The sequence below is a fragment of the Neoarius graeffei genome, chromosome 28 (genome assembly GCF_027579695.1).
Source record: "Neoarius graeffei isolate fNeoGra1 chromosome 28, fNeoGra1.pri, whole genome shotgun sequence".
NCBI lineage: Eukaryota > Metazoa > Chordata > Actinopteri > Siluriformes > Ariidae > Neoarius > Neoarius graeffei.
In genome coordinates, this window is record NC_083596.1 from 17,987,082 (window position 1) to 18,008,526 (window position 21,445).

The window sequence follows — 21,445 nt, forward strand, 5'->3', positions numbered from 1 at the left end:
TGGATAGATCTCAAAAGAGCAGTGCATGCAAGACAGCCCAAGGAACTTGTAGAACTGGAAGCTTTTTGCAAGGACGAATGTGTGAAAATCCCCCAGGTAAGAACTGAAAGATTGTTAGCTGGCTACAAAAAGTGTTTACAAGCTGTGATACTTGCCAAAGGTGGTGTTACTAGGTACTAACCATGCAGGGTGCCCAAACTTTTGCTTCGGGCCCTTTTCCTTTTTTGTCATTTTGAAAATATAAAAGATGAAAAATAAATAAATTGTTTTTGCTTAAAATATAAAGGGAATGAGTCATCTTTAACTTTATGCCTTTTGGAGATCATTTCATCTTCAACTTGCTTAACTGTTCACAGTAACAGCAATTTTGACCAGGGGTGCCCAAACTTTTGCATACCGCTGTATGTCACCAGTGACTGCTCTATAAAGATGGAACTTGTATCCCGTATTCAAGCAACATCTTGTGCATTTGGCCGCTTGAGTGTTTGACTCGCATGATCTCACAGTTTCGACCAAAATTACCGTGTACAACCAATACTTAATGCCTCTTCTGATGTATGGTAGCAAAACGTGGACTTTATATCAGCATGAAGTCAGGCAGCTCCGTACAATACAACAGCGCCATCTACGTCTCATCCTGAACATCAAATGGGATCGTTTCATCAGCAATGAAGACGTGCTACGGTGCGCAAACGTCGAAGATAGATATGGAACTAAAGCTGGTGAGAAATCGTCTCCGCTGGCTAGGGTACGTCTGTCGTATGGACCATGACAGACCGGCAAAAGAACTCTTGTACTGTCAGTTGGCGCATGCTTCTTGTCCAGTATGTCGACCCAAGCTCTGTTTCAAGGGCAACTGTAAAAGTGCTCTAAAGTGTGGCCACATCCTTGATAAATGGCAGTCAACAACAGAACGGAGTGGAAAAGACTGATTGATTAGCGTTGTCTGCGCTGAGTATAACACGAAGAGGATCAAGGAATACGAAAGGAGAAGGGCGAAACGGAGAGAAAAGAGAACTTAATCTGTGGTTTTTACCCATCTGCGGGTTATGGCGTTGATGTGTGTGTGTGTGTATATATGGGACCGGGCCCTAAACGAAGCAAAGCAGGGCGATTTGATGAAATAATCAAGCAGTTGTACTGCAAAAATAAAATAATCAGTGCCATCATATGTAATTTTGAAAAGGTAAGCTGGACCAAATCAATAATCAAATATTTTAAAGACATCTCATCTCATTATCTCTAGCCGCTTTATCCTTCTACAGGGTCGCAGGCAAGCTGGAGCCTATCCCAGCTGACTACGGGCGAAAGGCGGGGTACACCCTGGACAAGTCGCCAGGTCATCACAGGGCTGACACATAGACACAGACAACCATTCACACTCACATTCACACCTACGCTCAATTTAGAGTCACCAGTTAACCTAACCTGCATGTCTTTGGACTGTGGGGGAAACCGGAGCACCCGGAGGAAACCCACGCGGACACGGGGAGAACATGCAAACTCCACACAGAAAGGCCCTCGCCGGCCCCGGGGCTCGAACCCAGGACCTTCTTGCTGTGAGGCGACAGCGCTAACCACTACACCACCATGCCGCCTTTAAAGACATTAGTACATTATATTGACATTCATTCTTGCTCATCACAAAGCTCCTGGGACACAAGATGGCTGACACAAACGCCACGTTCTGAAGAGAACTTGTTTTTGTTGTTCTTGAACCTCCACTGGCTCCCTGTTCTGTATCACATTCAGTATAAAGTTACAGTATTCGGTTGACGTTTAAAGCCCTCCACGGCTACGCTCCACAATATCTAAAGGAATTACTTCAACCCTACTCTCCCATTCGCGCACTCAGATCTTCATCTTCTGGTCTGTTGTGCGTTCCCAAAGTTAAACTATCCATCATGGGTTTCATGGAATTTGGGGAATTTAATCTCTTCCCAAATTCAAAAATCATCTCAACTCATCTCTCTTCTCTCTCTGCTATTCTTCCTCCTGATATCGCCTCTCCTGATCACTGGCTGTTCGACCTTTTTTTTTTTTTTAAATTGCTTTGAGCTGGTCTGTTTTCATTATGCTCATGTAAATTGTCATTTTGTTTTCAGTCTCCTGTCTGTCATGTTTTCTTTTGGTTGATTTTCTCCTCTTTCTGTCGTGCCATTACTTTGTGAAGGGTTGGTGAAAGGCGCTATATAAATTAAACCTTTTGTGTGCGTGTGTGTGTGTGTGTGTGTGTATATATATATATATATATATATATATATATATATATATATATATATATAAATAAATATAAATAATATGGCGGCACGGGGGTGTAGTGGTTAGCGCTGTCGCCTCACAGCAAGAAGGTCTGGGTTCGAGCCCCGTGGCCGGCGAGGGCCTTTCTGTGTGGAGTTTGCATGTTCTCCCCGTGTCCGCGTGGGTTTCCTCCAGGTGCTCCGGTTTCCCCCACAGTCCAAAGACATGCAGGTTAGGTTAACTGGTGACTCTAAATTGACCGTAGGTGTGAATGTGAGTGTGAATGGTTGTCTGTGTCTATGTGTCAGCCCTGTGATGACCTGGCGACTTGTCCAGGGTGTACCCCGCCTTTCGCCCGTAGTCAGCTGGGATAGGCTCCAGCTTGCCTGCGACCCTGTAGAACAGGATAAAGCGGCTAGAGATAATGAGATTTTATATATATATATATATATATATATATATATATATATATATATATATATATATATAAACATCTCCATGTCAACACACTTTTTTCCCCCTCAATTTCTGTCTCTCCTCTAGGTGGCGTTCTATGAGGAGGAACGGGCCGTTCTGGCTCTCAGCACCAGTCCCTGGATTCCACAGCTCCAGCATGCCTTTCAGGACCAAGATAATGTCTACCTGGTAAGTGATAAAGTGATAAACAGCACAAGTTAACTCTTGCAGCATTTTAAAACTTGCGTTTGAACCCCGAGTGCAGTACTTTGATCGAGTGCTACGAATCCCAGGTGCGGTCCCGGGAATTCATCTCTGATCTGCGTCTGAACTCTAGTGAGGGTCACACCATGTGTGAAAGGAAGCCGATCCCAAATAACATGAATTGTTCATATTGTCCTGTTCCAAACACACTTCCTGTTTCAAGCCGGACAGTAGTGAGGAATGTTGCGTATTGTAACGCAAATGAAACCTGCACATACAGATACTGTATATCCAGCAAAGAGAGCATTCAAACTACGACTAAAAAAATTATTTTTTTGGATAGTTTATAAGCAGCTTTGATAAAAAAGACTTCACCTGATCAGTTTAGAGCAAAATTAAGGAAACAGTCAAATAACTAATACAAGAATGAAATAAACATTAATAAGAGCAAAAAGGGGATGCACTGTGTAAAGATATTTTGCATGTGCTATAAAATTGCATGATCAATTTTGGGAAAGGAATTTCCTTTTTCAGGCCACAAGCAATTTGTAATGCTTAAAAGACAACGCACATGGTCATTATGGCTCTAGAAACAATAGCAGTTTTTGTTATACGATAGATCTGGGTAATTTCTTTATTTCATTGTTTCAGGATTCTGTTTACATTTTTCTGGTCTGGAAATGAGCTCCGCCCCCAGCTGGAACAGAGCTGCTCACATCTGAATTTTTTATTTTTTATTTTTTTTAAAGGTGACTCATAAAGCAGCCACAGTTTGAACAAAGGAAGGCAGATCAGGTCGACTCTTAGGCAGTACAGGGCACTAAAATACAATGCTACAAACATCTGATTTGCCTAATGTAGAAAATAAGACCAGCAGTCCTGATAAAGCCATAGAACCTCTGCGTCTTTGTGTTTTGTGTGATGAGATTCTGCTCCGCACACAAACACCTGTCGGTCAGGTTGGATGGAATGAATGGACTGGTATAATTGGTGTCATGGAAAGTGGTGAGGGATGACGTCAGTGGTGGTGGTTTGTTTATTTATTTATTTATTTATTTATTTTTAAAGCTATCCATGTGCTAGATTTGTTTTTCCAGCAAAATAAGAACACTTTAACGGAAGCCGACTCAGACCCAGATGTCCTCCTGCATTCGGCTCGTTTCTGTTGGTTCACGTTGACCCAGACAGTGAAAATGAAAGCTGTTAGTTCTCTTATGAAAATGTGATCGAGAAATAGAGAGAGGCAGAAAACTTCTGGTTCGTTTCTGAGAAACATTAATACTTCCTGATGAATCGTCATGCTTCTGTTCCTCGTTCTGCCCAAACTTTGTGTACCAGTGAGATTTTAATGGTGACCAAAGAGGATAATGACGTCTACTAAATGCTGTAAATGTTAGAGGAGCAATGAAGTTACTGTGCTATTGAATATTCAGATAATGTAGATTCTTATTATGACCAGTAGAGGGACTCAACCATCTCTGGTCTTATTTCAAATACACATGCATTCATTACATTACATTACAACCCCGATTCCAAAAAAGTTGGGACAAAGTACAAATTGTAAATAAAAACGGAATGCAATGATGTGGAAGTTTCAAAATTCCATATTTTATTCAGAATAGAACATAGATGACATATCAAATGTTTAAACTGAGAAAATGTATCATTTAAAGAGAAAAATTAGGTGATTTTTAAATTTCATGACAACAACACATCTCAAAAAAGTTGGGACAAGGCCATGTTTACCACTGTGAGACATCCCCTTTTCTCTTTACAACAGTCTGTAAACGTCTGGGGACTGAGGAGACAAGTTGCTCAAGTTTAGGGATAGGAATGTTAACCCATTCTTGTCTAATGTAGGATTCTAGTTGCTCAACTGTCTTAGGTCTTTTTTGTCGTATCTTCCGTTTTATGATGCGCCAAATGTTTTCTATGGGTGAAAGATCTGGACTGCAGGCTGGCCAGTTCAGTACCCGGACCCTTCTTCTACGCAGCCATGATGCTGTAATTGATGCAGTATGTGGTTTGGCATTGTCATGTTGGAAAATGCAAGGTCTTCCCTGAAAGAGACGTCATCTGGATGGGAGCATATGTTGCTCTAGAACCTGGATATACCTTTCAGCATTGATGGTGTCTTTCCAGATGTGTAAGCTGCCCATGCCACATGCACTAATGCAACCCCATACCATCAGAGATGCAGGCTTCTGAACTGAGCGCTGATAACAACTTGGGTCGTCCTTCTCCTCTTCAGTCCGAATGACACGGCGTCCCTGATTTCCATAAAGAACTTCAAATTTTGATTCGTCTGACCACAGAAGTGTTTTCCACTTTGCCACAGTCCATTTTAAATGAGCGTTGGCCCAGAGAAGACGTCTGCGCTTCTGGATCATGTTTAGATACGGCTTCTTCTTTGAACTATAGAGTTTTAGCTGGCAACGGCGGATGGCACGGTGAATTGTGTTCACAGATAATGTTCTCTGGAAATATTCCTGAGCCCATTTTGTGATTTCCAATACAGAAGCATGCCTGTATGTGATGCAGTGCCGTCTAAGGGCCCGAAGATCACGGGCACCCAGTATGGTTTTCCAGCCTTGACCCTTACGCACAGAGATTCTTCCAGATTCTCTCAATCTTTTGATGATATTATGCACTGTAGATGATGATGTGTTCAAACTCTCTGCAATTTTACACTGTCGAACTCCTTTCTGATATTGCTCCGCTATTTGTCGGCGCAGAATTAGGGGGATTGGTGATCCTCTTCCCATCTTTACTTCTGAGAACCGCTGCCACTCCAAGATGCTCTTTTTATACCCAGTCATGTTAATGACCTATTGCCAATTGACCTAATGAGTTGCAATTTGGTCCTCCAGCTGTTCCTTTTTTGTCCCTTTAACTTTTCCAGCCTCTTATTGCCCCTGTCCCAACTTTTTTGAGATGTGTTGCTGTCATGAAATTTCAAATGAGCCAAGATTTGGCATGAAATTTCAAAATGTTTCACTTTCGACATTTGATATGTTGTCTATGTTCTATTGTGAATACAATATCAGTTTTTGAGATTTGTAAATTATTGCATTCCGTTTTTATTTACAATTTGTACTTTGTCCCAACTTTTTTGGAATCGGGGTTGTACATTACATTACTGGCATTTAGCAGACGCTCTTATCCAGAGCGACGTACAACATACCTGGGAAGCAGTTTGGGGTTGGGTGCCTTGCTCAACGGCACTTCAGCCATTTCTGCTGGTCCAGGGAATCAAACCAGTGACCTTTTGGTCCCAAAGCTGCTTCTCTAACCATTCGGCCATGGCTTCCCCTTCGCATTCAAATTTCCGTCCCGGTTCCCTCATCAGGCACACAAACTTTTGATCAGGAGCAGCTTTGCAGTGTCTCTGAAGTATTCACCAGATTTATTTTTTTCGAACGGAATAAATGGTTTGATCAAACCATACATAGCTTGATTCCTAAATGCAGCTTTGCAATTCTCTCTTAAAACATCAGATATTCTTCAGTCCACATTCACTGGATATGACCAATTACTGTACGTGCTCTGATTGGCTACTCTACTACTAGGCTATCGGCTCATATACCGTGAGTAGAGAAAAACAAAATGGCGGCGCGTGTTGCTGAACCAACCGAGGACGAAATAAAAACTCTACTCAAAACCAAAACCAAAAAAAGCATCAAAATATGGAATAAAAGTATTTGATGGTAAGAACCTTTTTTTTAAAGAATTATTATTATAGTAACAATTTCTGAAAAAATACCGTCATTTCGACGGTTTGTTTACATTCTAAGCGGGAATGATTTTGTTGGACGTTTTGTATAAAGTTTTTATTTATTGAATTTGCAAAAAATAACAATAAAAATGCTCTGTTTCTCAAAATCCACTGAATGTGGCGAGAATAAAACAGTTCTTCCATTCCGCTCCTCGTCGGCTGTCAGCTCATGTACAACTCGATTTCGTGTCTGGAACTCGATTTCACTAAACTGTTATTTAGTGTACCAAATTTTATAACGGACTTAGAAAGAAAAGAATTTTCAGATTAGGAAACACGTAAGGCTCTCAGATCCTTTTAACATGCATTCTAATTTGAATTTCATCAAGCATTTAATTTTCAGATTCATCTGAATATTCATGAGCGTATAATTCGGCACTGCAAAGACATTGGCAGCAGTGCGGCACTGAGCCCTTATCGTATTTTTCTCATCTCATCTCATTATCTCTAGCCGCTTTATCCTTCTACAGGGTCGCAGGCAAGCTGGAGCCTATCCCAGCTGACTACGGGCGAAAGGCGGGGTACACCCTGGACAAGTCGCCAGGTCATCACAGGGCTGACACATAGACACAGACAACCATTCACATTCACACCTACGGTCAATTTAGAGTCACCAGTTAACCTAACCTACATGTCTTTGGACTGTGGGGGAAACCGGAGCACCCGGAGGAAACCCACGCAGACACGGGGAGAGCATGCAAACTCCACACAGAAAGGCCCTCGCCGGCCACGGGGCTTGAACCCAGACCTTCTTGCTGTGAGGCGACAGCGCTAACCACTACACCACCGTGCCGCCCCTTATCGTATTTTTATTTTATTTTTTTTTATCATAAACCTTAATGTTTCAGATTTGTTTTAGCACAATAATGCTTTCTGGTTGATGTTATTTAGCTTGAATTTGTAGACAATGGGTATAAGAAAATCTTCACACAGGATTAATTCACACAGTTTGGCTAAATCCCTAATTGCTTCCTATTCATTGGATACGCATCTGCCAACCTTTAAGCAACAAAATGCCAAAACCGCCGTCTTCTCTCCTCCACCCCACCCGCCATGAAAATGGCAGCCAATAGACATTAATCTTGAATGATTGACAGTTGTGTAGGTGTTTTGAACTCTCTGATATTAAGCCACTCTCCTGGACTGCATGTATCCAGGGGATTTTATGGTGCCTACCAAGAGCTTCAGACGAAAAAAAAAAAACCCCGAGTTGTTTTAGTTCAAAAGTAGACACCAGAAATGTTTTCCTGCACATTTTCACAGTCGTTGCCAGAAGACGAAGATAGAACCACAATTCGAGTATAAACTTTTCTACTTTCTCCACACAGAAACACTCGTGTCTGTTTTATCTGAACCAGACGAGTGACAGCTTTTGCCCCAAGCACCCTTTGGTTACTGTAAAGCCATGTATATACGCACTACAATTTCTACCTTAGGCAAGTGATTCCGTTAACGCGTTTTATCGAAGATGTGTTGTCCGGAAAACATCACACACAACTTGCCTTATTATATGGGGAAGTCATGGCCTAATGGTTAGAGAAGCAGCTTTGGGACCAAAAGGTTGGCAGTTTGAATCCCTGGACCAGCAGGAATGACTGAAGTGCCCTTGAGCAAGGCACCCAACCTCCAACTGCTCCCCAGGTCGTTCTGGGGATAAAAGCATCTGCTAAATGGTTCTTGTTATAATGGACTATAACAAGAACCTTAATGGCGTAGATATTATATACACTGTCATTTAGATGATTCATCCATGGAAAAAAGAGTAACTCTGTCATTTGAACATAGATTTTTTTTGGGGGGGATGAGGTGCAGTGGTTAGCACTGTCGCCTCACAGCAAGAAGGTTCTGGGTTTGAAACTCACGGCTGACTGGGGCGTCTCTGTATAGAGTTTGCATGTTCTCCCCTGCTTGGGTTTCTTCCCACAGTCCAAAGACATGCTGGTTAGGTCAACGGGTTACTCTAAATTGATCATAGGTGTGAATGTGAGTGTGAATTGTTGTTCGCCTCTGTGTTCGCGCTGCGATACACTGGTGACCTGCCTTTGCACGGAGTCAACTTGGATTGGCTCCAACTTTCCCCGCAACCCTGATGGATGGATGGATGGATCAGGGATCAATATGAGCCAAGCATTGATAAATCTGTCTTGCCATTTATAATGGCCTTTAAATAACGACTAAAAAAGAAAAGGAGAGACAGAAAATGGATCCTTTAACCATGTGATCAGGGTTGTCATTGCGTAGTTTGTCCACTAGAGGGCACACTGCAACTCCATTCTTGGCAACACATGTCTGGAACCCCACAAATCACAACAATCAGCAGACCCAAGCAGAGTAGTGATGGCATGTCAAACAGATGAAGGCATGCAACTATTTAAAAAAAAAAAAAAAGTCAGTTTCAGTTGCACAAATAAAGTAATTGCATATATGTACAAAATCTATTTTTTAGTTTTAACTGAATTTTTTTTTTGAACAGTTCCTGTTTGTATAACCCAACAAAGTATCCTAAAGTATTTTGTAGTTGTATTAACATTGCATATATGCTGTATTTGAGTGATGAAGCTGAATTAAACATTTGTTTAAATTAAGTAAGCTAAATACGCACGTTTCTGGATAAATAAATAAATAAACGTACATGTTTCCGGATCAATAGTTACATACATAGGCCTAATTAAAGTAATTCTGTTGTGTATATAATTCATAATGTTTTTTTTTTAATGTGTATTTATTGACTATTTTTGTTCTATTCACAATATTTTAACACATTTCTATTTCAATGAAGACATGTTTATCTCTTTTTCGAGGGACGTGTATTAGCAGATAATATCGGTTATTGGAAATCACAGACCTTTTACAGTTGTGCTCATAAGTTTACATACCCTGGCAGAATCTATGATTCTTTGACCATTTTTCAGAGAATATGAATGCTAACACAAAAACATCTTTTCCACTCATGCTTAGTGGTTGGGTGAAACCATTTATTGTCAAACGACTGTGTTTTCTCTTTTTAAATCATAATGACAACAGAAACTACCCAAATGACCCTGATCAAAAGTTCACATACCCTGGTGATTTTGGCCTGATAACATGCACAGAAGTTGACACAAATGGGTTTGAATGGCTACTAAAGGTAACGTCCTCACCTGTGATCTGTTTGCTTGTAATCCGTGTGTGTGCATAAAAGCTGAGTGAGTTTCTGGGATCCAGACAGACTCTTGCATCTTTCATCCAACCACTGACGTTTCTGGATTCTGAGTCATGGGGAAAGCAAAAAATTGTCAATGGATCTACGGGAAAAGGTATTTGAACTGTATAAAACAGGAAAGGGATACAAAAAGATATCCACGGAATTGATAATGCCAGTCAGCGGTGTTCAAACTGTGATTAACAAATGGAAAATCAGGGGCTCTGTTAAAACCAAACCACGGTCAGGTAGACCAACAAAAATTTATGCCAAACAGCATAGAGACAAGCCTCAAAACTTCTGGAACAAGGTAATTTGGAGTGATGAGACCAAAATTGAACTTTTTGGCCACAACCATAAACGTTACATTTGGAGAGGTGTCAACAAGGCCTGTGATGAAAGGAACACCATTCCTGCTGTAAAGCACGGAGGTGGATCGCTGATGTTTTGGGGATGTGTGAGCTACAAAGGCACAGGAAACTTGGTCACAGTTGAAGGAAAGATGAATGCAGCACGTTATCAGCCAATACTGGAGGCAAATTTGCACTCCTCAGCCCGGAAGCTGCGCATGGGACGTACTTGGACGTTCCAACATGACAATGATCCAAAACACAAGGCCAAGTCGACCTGTCATTGGCTACAGCAGAACAAAGTGAAGGTTCTGGAGTGGCCGTCTCAGTCTCCTGACCTCAGTATCATCGAGCCACTCTGGGGAGATCTCAAACGCGCAGTTCATGCAAGACAGCCCAGGAATTTACAGGAACTGGAGGCTTTTTGCCAAGAAGAATGGGCAGCTTTACCATCTGAGAAAATAAAGAGCCTCATCCACAACTACCACAAAAGACTTCAGGCTGTCATTGATGTTAGAGGGGGCAATACACGGTATTAAGAACTGGGGTATGTAAAGTTTTGATCAGGGTCATTTGGATGTTTTTTGTTGTCATTATGATTTAAAAATAGAGAAAACAGTTGTTTATCAATAAATGGCTTCACCCAACCACTAACTTGTCGAGACGAGGCCACTAACCATGAGTGGGAAAAAAGTTTTTGTGTTATCATTCATATTCTCTGAAAAAAGGCCAAGAAAGCAAAAATTCTGCAGGGTATGTAAACTTATAAGCACAACTGTATCATTATCGGTATCAGTTCCAGAAATCCCTTATTGGTCAGGCCCTAGTTTATATGTTAACAGTGTTTCCCCTGAGTTTACTGGTTGGGGGGGTTGCTGGATGAGGATGGTCACCTGCAGGACCCCTCCCTACGGCTCCTGTTACAGAGCATTTGGACCTGAACGAACAGTTAAAGGAGTCATATTTAAAGTGCCATTCCACCATTGGATGTATTCTTTGGCATAAAATACAATCTATTTTATGACAACATGACTAGACAGAGAAATCTTTTAGCTTCAAAATGATATATCAAACATAATTTTTTGACAACGACAAGTATATTAATTTTGCAACCAAAGTCACCTACCCTTTTAATTTCCGTGCGGTAGTGAAACGTGATGTCATCGGCAGGTTCCCCTTCTTGTGTACCACGTCACGTGTGACGTGGCACAGATTATCAGCAATGGCGGATAGAACGCGATTTCCACTTGTCGATTGCTGTACCGATATTCACCATCGACCGTCTCCTTTGGGCATCACTTGCTATTTTCCTTCGCTTCTTTTCCGAAGCTGACAATCGCGTTCTATCCGCCATTGCTGATAATCTGTGCCACGTCACACGTGACGTGGTACACAAGAAGGGGAACCTGCCGATGACATCATGTTTCACTACCGCGCGGAAATTAAAAGGGTAGGTGACTTTGGTCGCAAAATTAATATACTTGTCGTTGTCAAAAAATTGTTTGATATATCATTTTGAAGCTAAAAGATTTCTCTGTCTAGTCATGTCATAAAATATATTGTATTTTATGCCAAAAAAAAATACATCCAATGGTGGAATGGCACTTTAAGTGTTCACACTGGTTTTAGAACAATACTTGGAACAATTTTTGCAATAGAACTGAAATCCTTTTTTTTTTTTCCCCGGACCTTAAAATGTGTGTGTGTGGGGGGGGAGGGGACAACACGACTTTCAGGGGTGGGGATGCTCCTCCCAGTATAATGGTATGGGGAATACTGATTAATTTGGTCATACTGGGGGAAAAATATGTAATATTTAATGGGGTTACATTAAGATGCCTGAAGAATTGATTTGTCATTGCGTGAGGGCATCATGAATTTTTGAATCGTTTCATGTAATTGTGTAGCCAGTGATATTCCGAGATGATGCTGAAATCTGACTTTTCCGATTGCAATCTTCGGGAATTCCACAATACCCATTGATTATGTTCAGACTTTGAAGGACCTGATGGCAGCTAACAGGTTTAATAAGTTTGTGCGCGTGAGACGGAGGTCTTCACTGTGAGGTTTCCAGTGTGCGTCCATCTAAACCAGCAATTTCACAAAGAACGGGATTTCCGTCATTGCACTGTGTTTAATTCCTCCCCTGCATGTATGTTTTGACGTGCCATGGGAATGGATTGGGTTTCTGTGAAGCCCCTGCTCATGTGTATGGGGTGTGGTGAGATTGGAAAGCCTGCAGCACAGACGCGGGATTCTCATGAGAGTAAACATAGACGGTTCTATCTGCACAAATGATTTTCCTTATTAAAGCCTAAACTCCTATAATTCCCCCCTTTTCTTACTGCCCTCGTTCTAAATCCTGAACTGTGCATATTAGATAAATTTACCAAAAAAAAAAAGCAAACAAACATTCCCCCCCCCCCCCCCCCCAAAAAAAAAAAAAAAAATCTGTCATTGCTTGAGCACAAGACCCCTCACTACCTTGTTGCTAGGTAACGTTGGCTAGAATGCTGTGCTGCCGTTTATGGTCTGGCAGCTTGGCCTCCCATTCATGGTGTGTGTGTGTGTGTGTGTATGAATGCATCACCACACCATCTCAAAGCTCCTGTGTGTTATTGTGGGGATGTCAGTGAGGCAACACACACACACACACACACACACACACACACACACACACACACACACACACACAGACAGAGAGAGAGCTCTGTTACAGCTCTGCAGAGTGCCCATTCTGGAAACTCTGTTTTCTGTATGGTTTCTGTGGTGCACATCTAGCCTCAGGGTATTTACCACTGATGTGCTGGAACAGACCATCTGAAGGGTCCTTTATCAGAGACTGTCCTGTACGTGAATGCGTTTGACCAAAAAATGGAGTCAGGGGGCGTCGTGGCTCGGGTGGTTAAGGCGCCATACCATGAATGCGGGCGACCTGGGTTCGATTCCGGCCCGAGGTCATTTCCCGATCCCTTCCTGTCTCTCTCTCTCCCGCTCATTTCCTGTCTCTACACTGTCCTATCCAATAAAGGTGCAAAAAGCCCAAAAAAATATCTTTAAAAAAAAAAAAAAATGGAGTCAGAGCGCCATCATGCCAGACTGAACCAGACACATCACATCTAACTGCACACAGGACTGAGCAAGCATCTGGCATGCAGTCTCTCAGAACAGACCAGATGATCAAGTCAAGTATATTTGTATAGCGCTTTTAACAATAGACATTGTCGCAAAGCAGCTTTACAGAATAAGCTAATTTTATCCCTAATCCCTGTGAGCGCGACGGTGGCAAGGAAAAACTCCCTCAGACGACATGAGGAAGAAACCTCGAGAGGAACCAGACTCAAAAGGAAACCCATCCTCATTTGGGCGACAACAGACAACATGAGTATAACATTAGCAGTTTTAACATGAAGTCATGATCAGACATGTATCTGATGTGTGTGTTTGAGAGAACGAAAAGTGGACAATCTCAATTTCAACTCAAAAGTTGAATTTCAGTTACTTTATAATTCTACATTGACAAGACAAGGGACGCGTTAGCAGTAGCGCTGCACCTACATTATGCTCTTACGTTACATCACATACGGGGGGGAAGTATTTGGTCAGTTTTGATTTAATTTAATATACCTCCAGTGCAGAAGGTCCTGGGTTCGAGCCCCGGGGCCGGCAAGGGCCTTTCTGTGCGGAGTTTGCATGTTCTCCCCGTGTCCGCGTGTGTTTCCTCCGGGTGCTCCGGTTTCCCCCACAGTCCAAAGACATGCAGGTTGGGTTAACTGGTGACTCTAAATTGACCGTAGGTGTGAATGTGAGTGTGAATGGTTGTCTGTGTCTATGTGTCAGCCCTGTGATGACCTGGCGACTTGTCCAGGGTGTACCCCGCCTTTCGCCCGTAGTCAGCTGGGATAGGCTCCAGCTTGCCTGCGACCCTGTAGAACAGGATAAAGCGGCTAGAGATGATGAGATGAGATACCTCCAGTGCATATATCCACTTCAAATGTACACACGATGTCTTTTTGACTTAAGAACAAAGTAGCACTTGTATGTATTTGTAGGCATAAACAAATATGTTGAGAAAAAGAGCTTGATTGGGGGGGAAAGTATTCGAACATTAAAAATTACCATCAGTGCTTTTCAGGTGTAGCTTAGAGAGCGCAGACCTCCACCAAGGCCAAATGCCGTTGCTTGTAACGTTGGAGAAAATGAAACTAGGTCTGCCCCATGACTCTGATCCAGTTCAAAATTTAATGTGAACCATTCTACAGCCTTCCACTAAGTTCCATGGAAATCGGGTTGGTAGGTTTTGCGCAATCCTGTTTACAGACGAACAAACCAGACCAAAAACATAACCTCCGTGGTGGAGGGAATAAGTAACTAATTCTGCAGAACCATGGTTCAAAAACAAACAAACAAAAAAATTTTTTTAAGCCCATTTCTCTTGGCAAGAGCTCCTCAGTTCCCCAAGGTTATGATCTCTCATCTCATCTCATCTCATTATCTCTAGCCGCTTTATCCTTCTACAGGGTCGCAGGCAAGCTGGAGCCTATCCCAGCTGACTACGGGCGAAAGGCGGGGTACACCCTGGACAAGTCGCCAGGTCATCACAGGGCTGACACATAGACACAGACAACCATTCACACTCACATTCACACCTACGGTCAATTTAGAGTCACCAGTTAACCTAACCTGCATGTCTTTGGACTGTGGGGGAAACCGGAGCACCCGGAGGAAACCCACGCGGACACGGGGAGAACATGCAAACTCCACACAGAAAGGCCCTCGCCGGCCCCGGGGCTCGAACCCAGGACCTTCTTGATGTGAGGCGACAGCGCTAACCACTACACCACCGTGCCGCCCCAAGGTTATGATGGTCCGGGCAATTTCAAATTCCTTTATAAAGTTTCAGTGGGATTCAAGTCAAGGGCTTGGTTACGCCATGCAAAGCCTTCTTTAGCTATTTTGGCTGTATGTTCGGGGTTGTCGTCTTGTTGAATCATCCGTCGTCTTGTTGAATCATCCGTCTTCTTCCCAGGTTCACTTGCTTGGCTGACGAGATTAACTTCTCCTCTATTATGTCAAAGTACATCGCGCCATTCATGCTTCCTTCAATACCCCAGGACCGTTCACAGAGAAGCAGCCTCCTTATCCTGGTGCTCCCACCACCGTGCTTCACTGTGGGAATGGTGTTCGAGGGATCTCACACACACAGCCCTCTTTTTTTTAGTTTGTCTGACAAGGTTGTATAGTTCCAAAAGAATTGTGCTTTGTCTCGATACTTGTAGACACGCACACATCTCCGTAACTGCTGTTCTCACTCAGTTTGAGATCCATGTAAACGTTCACTATTTCCAATTTCCCCCGCAACACGGTTTATCGTATTTTTCATGCACGTATGCTATAAATTACATGCGTTTATTCCGAGCCATTTCCCACAAAAGACAAGTCAACAAGTCATTGAGCCAAAAGACTTGTATTAGGCAGAAGTGGATTTATCTTTGAATATGTAAACACTATGGAAATTTCAAGTACTTAAAGTGAAATATGTTTTGACATCCCAAACGCAGGCAACTGCCTGGTGAAACAAAGATGAAGAGATACTGAGAAAAAGTGTGTGTGTGTGTGTGTCTTAGTCACATTCTTCACGTTGCTGGCAGGTTTTATGAATAATGCATGACAGTTGTTGCATATTGAATAAGTTTGTGTAATAACCAAACTGAAAATCACCTAACCATTTTTTAATCCAAGTTTATTTATCAGTAGACTAATTCTTCAAGATTAGTTTTGCTATTAGCATTGTAAGGAAAACATTTACTTACAAGGTGTTTAATTAATTTTCTATTAAAGCAGCTGTAAAAGGAGTGCCCGCTGCAAGGCAAATCACAGGTTTATAACGATGCACTTGCTTGAATCCGGTATTGTTTCTGTAATGGCAGCACAATTACATCATGCATGCGTTGCATAATCTAAGACTAATAATAAATGAGTTTAAAAAAACCCTTCATACTGTTATTTTTTTAAAAAAAAGTATGATTTTTTTTGATATGATGAACTTTTCTGTAAGGACATGCTCATTTCACTTCAGCGTCCAGGAGTCTCCAGTGGCAGTACGTTTTCCACCACAGGAAAGTCTTCGGAAAAGAGCAGTTTGTGCTTTTCAGTTTATTGGTAACATGACGAGCGTGAGGGTATGTTTTTTGTTTTGTCGTCTTAATTTCAAGACCGAGGGGAAAAAAAGAGAGCCTAGTGAGGAAACAGCTGTTTTTATTCTATCCACATTCACTGGATATGAGCAGTTGTGCGCTCTGATTGATTGGCTACTCTACTACTAGGCTATCAGCTCATATACCATGAATCGAGAAAAACAAAATGGCGGCGCGTGCTGCTGAACCAACTGAGGATGAAATCAAAACTCTACTCGAAAACAAAACCCCCCCAAAAAAATAAAAAAACAACCAAACAAAATATGGAATAAAATTGTTTTATGGTAATTTGATAAATAAAAACTTTAAATAATTTATCCTTTTTTTTTCCCAAGAATTATTTTCTTCGCATTTTTCACAAATTGCTACTGTCATTTCACCGGTTTGTTTGCATTCTAAGCGGAAATTATTTTGTTGGACGTTTGGTATAAAGTTATTTCTCAAATTTGCAAGAAATAAAAGTAAAAATGCTCCGTTTCTCAAAATCCAGTGAATGTGGATAGAATAAAACAACCGTCAGCGCATGTACGACGAGACTGAGTGGAATAAAGTTAAATAGATTCTATAACGCAAGTGATGACTAACAGCAGGAACTAACTTGTTTTGCGGACTTTCCGCGATATCTGCAAAAACGATATCGTTCAAAGTAAAATGATCTTGAATATGAGCAATTCAGCTAATTTCTGTTTACTAGATTGTTTTTATATAAATAAGTTTATTATGCCGATTTCTAGATATCTTTACTCATTTCAGCACTAAAGCGGTTTTATTCTGTTTGAAATTAATTTTCCTTATTTCATGCATTTGTTTCTCGAAAGAATAAAAATGGTCTTGTTATCGAAGACGGTTTAAAGCATATACGCAGAGCCATGGCCTCACTTTTTGTTTATAAGTGCCTTGAGACCTCAAGAATGGCACAGGAATAGTTTTAAGCGTTAACAATAAATCTAATACAGTAATTTTTATGATTAAAGTGATTTATATAGGTAGCGGTCTGAGTGAATCACCTTGACATCCGTAACGTCGCAGCAGGAAGTCTATTGGTCTCATCGCCATTTCCGGTATACTAAAACACAGAGCTGACTGCAACTCCGATCCTCCATTTTGAGCTAATTTTATCACCATGCTATGTAGATGTGTTGCTGGGGGGTGCAGTAACGTGACAGAAGGTGGATTTTAAGTAGCATTCATGGCCCAAGAATGTTCAAACTGCAAAGATTTGGACGTGTTTTGCGAGAGGTTCACGGGCACATTGGGCGCTGTAGCAGTTCGTAGGAGGGGGAGGAGCACAGAAAGATGGCAGGCCAGAATAAAGTTCAATAACTTTTTTTTTTTTTTTTTATTGCTCTTTTCAGACGCAATATTTACTCTCTTCCAGGCACGCGCGCGCACACACACAAGTCGTCTGGTTCAGGAGAGAGCTCTCTTCCTCTGCTCTCCTCATATAGGGCGCGGTCACTGGGAAGACACACAAACAGGTTAATTGACATCAGGTGTAGTGATTCTGCCACTTACCTTCCCTGACTCCTCCCTCCGGTCACAGACCGGCACTTGACCACGCCCCCGCTGCCACATACCCCCACAGCCCGACTCAGGCCGGGCAGCCGTCCGGCCTGCAGCCGACTCCCCCCCCCCCGACGGAAGAGAAAGTCCGCCACAACCATCTGCTCCCCCGGCCTGTGGATCACCTTGAAGTTAAAGGGTTGGAGTGCCAGATACCAACGGGTGATCCGCACGTTGGCATCCTTTATGCGGTGGAGCCGCTGGATGGGCACATGGTCCGCACAGAGGGTGAAAGGGCATCCCAGCAGGTAGTAGCAGAGGGCGAGGACCGCCCACTTGATCGCGAGGCACTCTTTTTCGATGGTGCTGTAGCGCCCCTCGCGTACCGACAGCTTTCTGCTGATGTACAGCACTGGACGGTCCTCCCCCTCCACCTCCTGGGACAAAACGGCCCCCAGCCCTCTGTCCGACGCATCCGTCTGTAATATAAAAGGGAGAGAAAAGTCAGGGGAGTGTAACAGTGGCCCCCCGCACAGTGTAGCCTTCACCTCAGAGAAAGCCTGCTGGCATTGCTCCGTCCACTGGACCGGATCTGGTGCCCCCTTTTTAGTGAGATCAGTCAGCGGGCTGGTGACATCCGAATAATTAGGTATAAACCTACGATAGTAGCCAGCCAGCCCCAGGAACTGTCTCACCCCCTTTTTGGTCTTGGGCCTCGGGCAGGCCGCAATTGCTGCTGTCTTGTTAATTTGGGGACGCACCTGCCCATTGCCCAAGTGGAAGCCCAGATACCGTACTTCCACCCACCCAATTGCACACTTCTTCGGGTTGGCTGTGAGACCCGCCCGCCTCAGCGACCTAAGGACGGCCCTCAGGTGTTGTAGGTGCCGCGGCCAGTCATTACTATAAATAATGATGTCGTCGAGGTACGTGGCCGCATTGGGGGCGGAGGACCCTATCCATCAGCCGCTGGAACGTAGCGGGTGCCCCAAACAGCCCAAAAGGAAGTGTGACAAACTGGTGTAAGCCGAACGGTGTGGAAAAGGCCGTCTTTCCTCGGGATAATGGAGTCAAGGGGATCTGCCAATAACCCTTTGTCAAATCCAGTGTCGAGTAAAAGCGAGCCGTGCCTAGTCGATCGAGCAACTCATCAATACGTGGCATTGGGTACGCGTCGAATTTAGACACCGCGTTGACTTTTCTATAATCTACACAGAACCGGACCGACCCGTCGGCCTTGGGTACCAAGACCACTGGGCTGCTCCAGTCACTGTGGGACTCCTCGACGATGCACATTTCGAGCATGGCCTCGAGTTCTTCCCGAACCACTTTTTTTTTGTGTGTGTGTGTGTTTGGGTAGCCTGTAAGGGCGGCTATGCACTACCACCCCCGGGGGCGTCTCAATGTGGTGCTCTATGAGGTCGGTGTGGCCGGGCAGGGGCGAGAACACGTCCGAAAACTCGGTCTGTAACTGGGCAACCTCCGCGAGTTGGGTCGGGGAGAGGTGGTCTCCACAGGGGACCGGAGAGGTATGCGATGCCAATGCTCCCTTTTGAACCTCCGGCCCCAGCTCCGCCTTCTCTGGAACCACCGACACCAACGCCACGGGGACCTCCTCGTTCCAGAGTTTGAGCAGATTGAGGTGGTAAATCTGTAGCGCTCCACTCCTGTCCGTCCGCTTCACCTCGTAGTCGACGTCTCTGACTCGCCGTGTGACCTCAAAGGGTCCTTGCCACTTGGCGATCAATTTGGAGCTTGATGTGGGCAACAGTATGAGTACTTTATCTCCCGGTGCGAACTCCCTAAGGCGCATACCCCTGTCGTACAGGCGGGTTTGCCGTTCTTGGGCCTGCCGCAAATTCTCCTGGGTTAGGTGTGTGAGCGTGTGGAGTTTTGTGCACAGGTCAATAACGTATTGAATTTTGTTTTTACTTGGTGAAGGTCCCTCCTCCCAATTTTCTCGCAGCATATCTAGAATGCCACGCGGCTTACGCGCATATAACAATTCGAACAGGGAGAACCCCGTGGAGTCTTGGTGGACCTCTCGCACTGCAAATAACAAGGGTTCGAGCCATTTATCCCAATTACGTGCGTCCTCACTTACAAATTTTTTAATTATATTCTTGAGGGTGCAATTGAACCGTTCAACTAAACTGTCCGTTTGTGGGTGATGCACGCTGGTGCGGATCGGCTTAATACCTAATAACCCATACAGTTCGTTCAGTGTACGTGACATAAACGAGGTGCCTTGGTCAGTCAGAATCTCTTTCCAACTCGGGAGATGACGCAGAAGAGCACTTCCGCAATACTGCGTACTGAGATATTGCGAAGAGGCATTGCTTCCGGGTATCGCGTTGCATAGTCCACCAGAACTAAAATAAAGTGGTACCCTCGTGTTGACCGATCTAATGGTCCAACGAGATCCATCCCAATTCTTTTGAACGGGGTCTCGATTAATGGGAGAGGACGCAAAGGCGCTTTTGGAGTGGACGCAATATTTACTCTCTTCCAGGCACGCACGCGCACACAAGTTGTCTGGTGCAGGAGAGAGCTCTCTTCCTCTGCTCTCTCCTTATATAAGGCGCGGTCACTGGGAAGACACACAAACAGGTTAATTGACATCAGGTGTAGTGATTCTGCCACTTACCTTCCCTGACTCCGCCCTCCGGTCACAGACTGGCGCTTGACCACGCCCCCGCTGCCACAGGCACCTATGAAGTGGTCTCTCCTCTGCTCTGCACATTTTACTGAAGACTCGTACAAGACCTCCGATCTGTTGAGGAGCGTTGGCTATAAGCCTGTACTGAAAGAGGGTGCAGTACCAACAATTAAAGGAAAAGAAAACTACAAGAAAAGGAAAGTATTTCTTTTCTTTTTTAAAAGGAAAGTTCAGTTGCACCAGTCTTCCCGGAGTGAGCCGAGGGTTGTTGCTAAAACCCGGGACGGAACGGGATGTGACATATCGCTCGGGCAGTGACCTCCCCGCGGTTGTTGCTAAAACCGGTGACATCCCGTTCCGTCCCGGGTTTTAGTAATTGCCTGAGCCGAGCAGTAATGGCGGAATACACAGTATGGAGAATGAGTGGAGCAGCTGTCTTATTTCTAAACTGGATATTGCTGCCATCTCACCCTTACGTGGAAGAAGTGAATGAACGGAGAACTGAACGAACAACTGAAAGTCAGATTTTTTCAAAACAATCGGCTACAAGATCGGCCTTCAAGAAGCGAGAACACAGACGGGTAAGCGCCGACTATCATTTGGATATAAAACAACATGTTGTTTACCTGCATTTAGATTAATACATGTAACCTGTATTGTGTGTTTGTTACCGGTATAAGATTATTTAATTTGCCGATTCAGAATGTGATTGTCTCAGTTCATCTGATTATTTAATTAGCCTTTTACGTTTTATCAGTGAAAATGCATGCATGTACATGTATGTTGCATAAGTTATAACACCCATCCTGTTTTAATGAGAGTCAACCCACAATCAGTGAAGTCAAATCAGTCTTAGTTGAGCAAGTCGGTAACGGGATT

General features: G+C 43.5%; 1 protein-coding gene across 4 annotated transcripts in view; it reads left to right on the forward strand.

The window, feature by feature from the left end:
* Positions 1–21,445, forward strand: part of cita (citron rho-interacting serine/threonine kinase a) — a 213,702-nt gene that overhangs the window by 14,575 nt on the left and 177,682 nt on the right. For all 4 annotated transcript variants that reach the window (XM_060912899.1, XM_060912901.1, XM_060912900.1 and 1 more), the window contains exon 5: positions 2,785–2,886. In XM_060912899.1, the coding sequence (XP_060768882.1) occupies positions 2,785–2,886 (102 nt within the window). The remainder of the gene's footprint in view (positions 1–2,784; positions 2,887–21,445) is intronic.